This window comes from Malus domestica, chromosome 17 (assembly GCF_042453785.1).
Source record: "Malus domestica chromosome 17, GDT2T_hap1".
Taxonomy (NCBI): domain Eukaryota; kingdom Viridiplantae; phylum Streptophyta; class Magnoliopsida; order Rosales; family Rosaceae; genus Malus; species Malus domestica.
In genome coordinates, this window is record NC_091677.1 from 13453700 (window position 1) to 13462933 (window position 9234).

Consider the following 9234-nt stretch of genomic DNA (forward strand, 5'->3'; position numbering starts at 1 on the left):
AATAATTGTTATGTCTAGGGAAGTAGATATAACGTGCATATATCAACACCCAATATTGATAAGGGGTGAGATATCCACACAATTTTTTACTTCTTGCACACTCTTTTAATTTACAACCGTCGGATCAGATTAATTGAAGAAGATCAAAGGATAAAAATTAACAAGGGGATGTGAGAAGAAAAAAGGGGTTACGTTAGTGCTATCTACACACCTACTTTTACTTCTCACATACTTCTCTTATTTTTTTTGCCGTCAATGAATTGAAGAAAATCAATGATCAAAAGTTAAAAAGCTTTATCAATCAATCATTCTCTAATATACGTTTGGGTGGTTGTATATACACATCCATTTTTTACCACGCACACATGTCATGTTAATTTATATCATTTGATCTTCTTTTCAGTCGATTTAATAATCGAAAATTAAGAACAATGTGGAGAAAGTAAAAAAAGACGCGTAAATTATGTGCAGACAAACAATATTCTAATTTAATCATAAATTTGATTCACTTACCAACAAAATCCTTCGCTATTTTTGCAAACAAACTACTTTTTTTTTTTACTTTCATTTTTCTTTTTATTGCAAACAACAAACTTTTCTTTTCTTTTTGGTTTTGGTAACAAACCAATTATTATTTTTCTTTAAATCAGACAACAAAATGCTTTTCTTAAGTCTTTTCTCAGTCAACACTTCCACAACTCTCTCTCTCTCTCTGTCTCTCCATATATACAAACAGATCGACAAACGGGCGACACCCCTCCTGAAACTTCGAAGTCTCCACCCACCTTCGTCCTTTCCCCTCTCTCCCGTTTCTTCCCCGTACCGAAACGCGCATCTCATTTGACCGGAGATCACATCGCAGCTCGAAACGTTTTCAATTACACTCGCTCCCCTTTTCATTTCCGGCGTTTCGATCCCGCAAAACAATTTGGACGCGGTTCCGTTGTTTCCAGATCGGAAAAAACGTTTTCTTTGTCTCACTGCGTGTTCGATGCTGTGCCTCTGGGTCGGAGGGTAAGTGTTTGTTTGTTGCGATGGCCAGGGTCAGATCGTCGTCATCGTCGAGTAGATTGAGGTACTGCAACCCGGCGTATTACTTGAAGCGGCCGAAACGCTTGGCTTTACTCCTCATCGCATTCGTTTCCGTCACTCTTGTTGTCTGGGACCGTCAGACTCTCCTCAGAGAACACGAGGTTAATCTCCTTCTCGGTTATTTTGGTTTCTTGATTTGGGTTTTGAGTCTTGTATGCTCTGTTTGGTTGCTGGGAAAGTCTTGGGAAATGGGGATGAAATTTTTTATTTAAGTATGGATAGCGGTTTACATTTTTAGGGTCTTTAACTGTGGATGGAAAAAGGGTTGATTGCGTTAGAGGGGAATTTGAAGCTCAGTAACTGCTATGATAAAATGTTCAATGTGTTTGTTTACCTTCAATGTGTGTTTGTTTCAATAAGATTTCGAATCTCGGAGTAAGTGTTAAATTAGGCATGTGGAAAATGGTATAATCTGATTGTTATAACTATGAGAGGAGGAGCATCTGGTTTAATGTAATTCATCATAAAATGTTATGGATGGCAGAAGCCTTTTATTTTTAAGCTACAATTCCGGGTTATACGGAATTTGAAGAATGATGAATAAGTTTCTCATGAGATGCTGCGTGAGTAGTACCTAGATTTCCTATTGGTGAGAGTTTGCATTACTAATTGAACCTCTGTTGCATACCCGAGGTGTAAAAGTTGCACATGTTTTTTATTTTTCTCATCTAATGATCTTATTAATGAATGCAGGAAGAAGTTGCCAAGTTAAGTGAACAATTGAGCCATTTGAAAAGTTTGGTAAGCGTCTTATACCATGGTTTTTGTTCATGCTTGAGCTACTTCTTGTATGTGGCCTTCAGTCGCCATCTTTTTCATCCATTTATTTGGGATGGGGTGGTACTGTTGCTGCCATAGCTATCAATCTCTGAATTTTTCACCCACAACACTTAGGTTTTATCTGACAGTCCCCCCCCCCCCCTCCCAACCGGCTGTCTGAAACGACTATAAAAGAATTTGAGAAACTTTATAAATTAATAAAGAGCTTTAAGTTCTTCTTATTCCGCCTCAACTGTTCTTTGAAATTGAACAAAGTAGGTCCTCTATGGTTATTTGTAATCTGATTTCATTAGATATTTGTGCCTGGAGGTGAAGTGAACACATATATCTCAGAATACCCTGAAGCGATATTTTAATCCGTTTTTAAGGGTTTGATATGTGTCAAGTGGCAACTAATGGTATATTGTACACTCAGGTGGAAGACTCACAAAATGTGCAAGGTGATGCCACTAAAAAGGTTATGTTGAAGGGCAGGGGTGGTGAGAAAGAGGTTGTCCTGGACCCAATTGACATTCAAAGAAGAGAAAAGGTCAAAGAAGCTATGATTCACGCATGGAGTTCATATGAGAAGTATGCATGGGGCCAAGATGAACTTCAGGTAAATTGAACCTTTCAGTTTACCATTGCCTATTTCATTTTTAAATAGCAGTTCACAGTGCTTTATGGCCTTTTCTCTACGTACGTGTTCCTTTTGTGCTATGTTATGAATTCAGTTTACAAGGTTTTAGTTTTCTTTTGGTGTATCTTTCGTTGATTGTTATTATAGCTTGCTGAAGGTGTGACTTTGTCAATGTTGTCAAGCTTTGGTCCAACTTTCAGCCAGTATGTAACTAATTAGAAAAGTTATCACACATGAAGTTTCTGAAATTGTACGTACTAGGAATACTTATTAAGTTGATGACACTTTGTATCCACCTTAAGGCTGAAGCTGTGCTTCTTTTTATCCCATTAAGTAAGCAAAAAATATTTGTCTCTAAATCTCTTAACCCTAAATCTTGTACTTATCTATCTCTGTTATCTCTTTTTAAGGAGCTTGTTCTACAATGCTGTTGTATCAGGTTTAAGGAGCTTGTTCTATAATTTTAACATTACATGCCACTTTCAAATTTTAGAGTCATGTAGTGTTGTGAAGAATTATTTGGCCTTGGAAAATCTTTGGCCAAAGGTTTTCGAGTAGTGGAAAAAAGCTAGGACTAAAAGGTTTTCAAGTCCAGGTCTCTATTATTTGTATCTGTCTTTTTCACAAAATTTAGAGTCTGTAAGGAGGCAGAGAGGGACTTTTGGTGGAATGTCGTTGTTCTATATTCTGTTGGGCAGAGGTAAGCTGGAGCTCTTATGATGTGTAGTGGCGGATAAGTGATGTACCAGTGGATAAATATTAAGAGAATTTAACGATGCGGTTTAAATTTAAAAAGAATTGCTAATTCGTATTGATTCAGTAAAACACATTAAGAAGCTGATGATATATATACTGATTTCTTAATCTGCTAGATTTTTCAGATTCCATCTGACATTTTGCTAAATAAAATTAGTGTAGGTGTTCATGTCTCTATTCTGATAAACTCCGTTTCTGTTTCTGTGCTTTCTCAAGAATCTAGGAGCATTAAAGTTGTATGGGCTCAGTCACAATTCTATTTGTACCGACCACAACTTGATACTGTTTTGTTTTTTTTTTACTTTCCATGTTACTGATGAGGTTATTCTTTTTGTACAAATTTCTAACGTGAAAGCTTTTTTGCATGTACTCCAGCCACAATCAAAGAATGGTGTTAATAGCTTTGGTGGTCTTGGAGCAACACTAGTAGACTCTCTTGATACACTGTATATAATGGGTCTTCATGAGCAGTTCCAAAAAGCTAGAGAGTAAGTTGAAGTTTCTATTTTGATATTCTTTGGTAGCATACTCAGTGGACCAAATTAAGCTCTGGCTATTTGGCCATATGTAGGAGCATATATATGTAGGGTCATATATCTGTCAACTATCAAGTCCTATGTTGGGCCCTTTTTCTATGCCAGCCATTTTAGCTTCTTGTCCTTTTGCTCCTTCAACTTGAACCAGATTAATCTTTGCAACAGTGCTTTGAAAGATTGCACTGTGCAAACCATCCTAGATGAACTTTTCTTTTGTTAATTCAAAAGAAAAGGAGAAGATTTCTCATTTTGTGCCATCCCTCATATTTACTTATCTCTATTATTTGCTATTCTCCTTCATTATTTGCAACAGTGCTACGACTTTCATTTATTCATTTATATTCCCATTTTCTCTCTTTGACATCTTTGTTTTTTCTTTTTGCCCAAACCTCATCCTACAGTGTTAAATGTTACATATTGTAGCAAATGTTTTATTATTAATATGTTATTCTTGGCAGGTGGATTGCAACCTCATTGGATTTTGACAAGGATTATGAGGCTAGTGTTTTTGAGACAACCATAAGGTTGCATTATAAGGTTTAATATATGGTTGATTTTAATTGTTTTCTCCCCCTTCATAAGAAATTGTTTGGGGCTTTCACTTTTATTTTCCTCCTTTGGTTTCTGAAAGCAGATTTTCTGACGTATGATGTCTATTGTTTTTCTAAAATTTCCAGAGTTGTAGGTGGACTTCTCAGTGCATATGATCTCTCAGAAGATAAACTTTTCCTTGATAAGGCTAGAGAGATTGCAGACAGATTGCTGCCTGCATGGGATACACCTAGTGGGATACCTTACAACATTATCAACTTGGCACATGGAAGGCCGCACAATCCTTCATGGACTGGGGTAAGTAGTGTAAAAGAGCTAACATTTTCAGATAGTCTCTTGTAGTCTTTTTATGATATAAAATTAGCATAAGTTGAGTTGATTTATTATTAGTGTTGCATGCTTGTATCTCTTTCATGATTTCTCTGAAACATTTGAACATTTACTAGTGTTTTGAAATTTCATTTGATAAATTTTTGATATTTGAGTTCATTATGTTTTTAGGGTGACAGTATTTTGGCAGATTCTGGCACAGAGCAGGTGGAGTTTATTGCTCTTTCTCAGAGAACAGGAGACCCGAAATACCAGCAGAAGGTACATATACTATCATGTTTACTAGTTTTTCTTATTTCCCCATCAAGTAGCACATTTACAGGAAATTCTATGTGATTTAATGTAACTCATTAAGTCAGCATATGATGAATTGCTGCCCATATTAACATGCGTACAAGGCTTAGATCAGTGACTTGTCATTTCATTGGTGTGAGAAGCTAATTGCTTGTATGTTGATTTCTAGGCTGAGAAAGTTATAGTGGAGCTTAACAAAACTTTCCCTGATGACGGCTTGCTTCCTATTTATATTAATCCTGAAAGAGGAACTTCAGGACGCTCCATTATAACCTTCGGTGCCATGGGTGACAGGTAAGCATAAAGTTTGATATGAATCATGTAATATTCCGTTTCAGGTTTTATAGGGTATACTGGTGTGAGTGGCTTAAAACAATGGTGAAATTAACTTGACATATCGTTTGCAGCTTCTATGAATATTTACTCAAAGTCTGGATACAGGGGAATAAAACTTCAGCTGTAAAGCCGTACAGGTAAGAAGCTTGTCTTTGTCTTTAGATGATCATAACCACTTTTTTACAAAATGTTCTGTTAGGCTTTAAAAGCTTTCAGAAGCATATCTGCTTGAAAGATTCTATTTACCCAATTTGTCATAGAGTTAACAATAGAAATACAAAAAAGGAATCACGCAGCTTTGGCTCCGGTACTATGACCTGTATTCTTTAAGGGCAAAAGATATTGTCTTAGGTCAAAAAGTCTTGTAGCTCCTCAATTTTAATTTATTTTTGAACTTTTTCTTTTCTAAAACTCTGGTTTGTGAAGTGGATAAGTGGTCATGGTTTTTTTAAGTTTGTCTTAATGTCAAAATTCTTGTGGATTGTTGGAAGCAGAGATATGTGGGAGAAATCAATGACAGGTCTGTTGAGCTTGATCCGGAGAACAACACCATCATCTTTTGCATATATGTGTGAGAAGAATGGAAACTTTCTCACAAACAAGGTAAATTATCATTTGCAGTTGCAGTATAATTAATGTCACGGCGATATTTACTTTGATACATTTTGAGTTGCATTTCCATTGTATATGTAAATGCAGATGGACGAACTAGCGTGCTTTGCTCCAGGAATGCTGGCTTTAGGGTCATCTGGTTATGGTCCCGATGACTCTAAGAAATTCTTAACACTTGCAGAAGAGGTATTACTTCCTTCAAAGATTTTAGTTTCACCTTTGGAGATTTTAAGGCCCATTTAAACATACATTTCATGTCAGTTGGACAAGCCCTATTGATTGAGATAGTATGTGTGGGTTATTCATTCTGCACACAAGTTTTATTCTTATCAGCCAAAAAGTTCAATTAAGCTTGCCGAATTATGTTACTATTTGGACCTTTGATTGATTCTGTAAGCCTATTTTTCAGCTTGCTTGGACATGCTATAACTTCTACCAGTCAACACCAACAAAATTAGCTGGAGAGAACTATTTCTTTTATGCTGGGCAGGTAAGTTATCCTGATTTTTGTTTAGACTATGAAATATAGTTAATATTTGCTCAGAGGGTGGTCTAAGTTTGAAATTTCCAGGACTTGAGCGTGGGTACGTCGTGGAATATACTGAGACCAGAGACGGTTGAATCACTCTTTTACCTCTGGCGTTTGACTGGCAACAAGACATACCAAGAGTGGGGCTGGAATATATTTCAAGCATTTGAAAAGAACTCCCGCATAGAGTCAGGATATGTTGGACTGAAAGATGTATGCACCTCTTAAAACCATAACTAACATTGTATCTGCATTCAAGTTCTCTTTTACGTTACCTTTTATTCAAGGTTGATTAATAATCTCTAGGGGCTGCAATTTCTTCTATTGTGTTTCTTTGCTTCAATCTCATGATTATTTTGAACTAATCAAAGCTACTCGCTCTTCAGTACACTGAGGCTTCGAGCAGGTGAAATAATGTTTGCCTTTACTGATTTTGCGGCTTATCATTTATGCCGGTTGTTGGTTGTTTCAGGTTAACACTGGCGAGAAAGACAATATGATGCAAAGCTTCTTTCTTGCGGAGACTCTCAAATACCTCTATCTTCTTTTTTCACCCTCCTCAGTCATCTCGCTAGACGAATGGGTTTTCAACACAGAAGCTCACCCAATAAAAATTGTGGCCAGGCATGACGCTGTCACTTCTGGAATAGCAAATGGGAACGATAGACCAAAGATTAGATTGCGCGGCAGGAAGGCAGGCCGAACACGAGAGTAATAGGTTTTGTTCAATCCTAGTGTGATTCAAGGGTCCAAGTAGATGAAGATTAGTCTGTTGAGATTCGATGTCCGCTTTTGTACGAGGAGGAACTGATTCGGCTCTGCAAATTTCACGCGGCGGTGTTGTATTCTATGGTAACACATGTGTGCGCTTCTTTCTTCACAGTGATGGATCTGTAACATACTAACATAGCATATATATACAGAGAGCATTCGCCGGTCGTCACCTCACAGGAAAATGGATATTCATCTCTTATTACCCATTTGGGAATATGGAATATGGAATATGGATCCATCCACATTTGTCATTTCAAGGAGGAATTCTTTTGGTTTAAACTTTTTACCCCCTCCATTTGACATGTCTCTGCCACTTGTTATAGTGAATTGCTTATTTCGGTAAAACCTCGACCTGTAATATTCCTTTGCTATATTTACATGATTTTTTGGAAATTTTCAGAAAAGCAAGAAGAGCTAAAATTTGATTAAAAATTACTACCACTTGTGGTATGGTTGTATATAGCACAACATAAGCAATTTTTTTAGAAGTGCAACAATCCCAAACTGACCATTAGCTACTTTAGCGGTGGATTTAATCACTCCCCAAACTTACAACTTAGATTATAACTCGTGAATTTACTGATTTTAGACCTTAGGTTCATGAGTTTGTGACGTTTCAATTTTTTCGGTCACTCACCTTATAATACGAAAATTAATTAGTAACACTACATGAATGTATAATAGTAACACCTTGTACTTGGAGAAATTTGGCAAAATACTCGGAACATGATCGGATACACAACGTGTAATAATATGTATTCTCTTTATTTATATTATGACACATGATGTACCCGCTCGTGTTGTTCAAATACTTAAAAAAAATCTCTCATTTACTTGGGGTTGTCAGTTGTCACACTTGCTAGTACGGTAAAAGTACAAAGGTTTTTTGGACAAATGGTTCAGAAAAGGTTTTCAGTTCCTGTTGTAGAGGAGTACTACTTGTCCTAGGTCCCTTATTTGCAGAGAGACTTGTCTCTATACTGAGAATTTTGATGTGTGTTTTTTTTACAGAAAGAAACGATAGAGTTTCATTACCACAAACAACCAATTACAATGATGTCAGATAGATACATTAGCACATAACGCAAATGATTTTAAACTCCTATACGACTACCACACAAACCACATCACTAGAACGAGAAGTCACGAGGCATATATGCCCGATAGACAAGACGTAACATACAAAGTACCGAAACCCTCTCAAAAGTACCGCAAACAATGAGAGTACAAAATTGCCGTAGTGACACAAAAAGTCACGAGGCATATATGCCCGATAGACAAGACGTAACATACAAAGTACCGAAACCCTCTCAAAAGTACCGCAAACAATGAGAGTACAAAATTGCCGTAGTGACACAAACAACTCCTGAAGCAACACAGACAAACCAAAATAACTAAATTGAAAAACAAAAGAATCGATGACATGTCCACAATGGAGATGCATGTGCAGAATGGGCAGAAGGTGTGGGTAACGGAGGCACGTGTAGAATTGGCAGGAGGCGTGGGAACTATTTAGCCAAAATTGACAACATATTTTGTTTGAGGGATACTTTGACTCCACAAAATTGTGAATGAATTCTTACTTCTAAAATTTCATGTTTATGATGTCACACTTCAACACGTTGTTGGAATTTATTAGGTTTATTTAGGAAATTAATTAGAGATTTGATTTGATTTTGTAGTAGGGTATTTTTGGCATATACGCATTAGGGTTTCTTTGGTTTATTGCTCTATAAATAGAGCTTGTAATTTAGTTAGAGAATAAGTCAGTCACAATGTAGTCTCTAGGTTTTTTGTAGCCGTCTCGTCATTCTCAGTTTGTTCAATAAAATTCCTATTATTTTGTTAGTCTCGTTTGTTGCGCACTCTGATATTCAACTTGGTATCAGAGCGGGTTCGATCCTTATGGTTCAATCCGTTCTTGTTGGTATCAATTTGTTTTGTCGCTTTTTGTTTTTTGGTTTAGTTTGGGTCTCGTTTAGGCTTTCGCTTCCGCTTTGGTCTGTGTCCTTTGTTCTTGGTCA

The 9234-nt window shown here is 36.7% G+C and overlaps 1 protein-coding gene across 1 annotated transcript; it reads left to right on the forward strand.

The window, feature by feature from the left end:
- The first annotated feature begins 643 nt into the window (after nt 1–643).
- LOC103405218 (mannosyl-oligosaccharide 1,2-alpha-mannosidase MNS1) lies at nt 644–7603 on the forward strand. The gene is made up of 14 exons (XM_008344195.4): nt 644–1193; nt 1786–1833; nt 2288–2470; nt 3623–3735; nt 4242–4307; nt 4461–4632; nt 4837–4926; nt 5129–5253; nt 5367–5432; nt 5790–5898; nt 5995–6093; nt 6317–6397; nt 6479–6649; nt 6909–7603. The coding sequence occupies exons 1-14, from the start codon at nt 1035–1037 to the stop codon at nt 7149–7151; spliced, it is 1725 nt and encodes a 574-aa protein (XP_008342417.3). The 5' UTR covers nt 644–1034; the 3' UTR covers nt 7152–7603.
- Nucleotides 7604–9234: the final 1631 nt, after the last annotated feature.

What these genes read in the sequence shown, in the direction of transcription:
- LOC103405218 (XM_008344195.4), top strand. Translation starts at nt 1,035, where the DNA reads ATGGCCAGGGTCAGATCGTCGTCATCGTCGAGTAGATTGAGGTACTGC. An exon ending in ACCCGAAATACCAGCAGAAG is followed by an intron (nt 4,927 to 5,128) that starts GTACATATACTA and finishes GTTGATTTCTAG; the next exon opens with GCTGAGAAAGTTATAGTGGA. An exon ending in TCAGCTGTAAAGCCGTACAG is followed by an intron (nt 5,433 to 5,789) that starts GTAAGAAGCTTG and finishes TGTTGGAAGCAG; the next exon opens with AGATATGTGGGAGAAATCAA.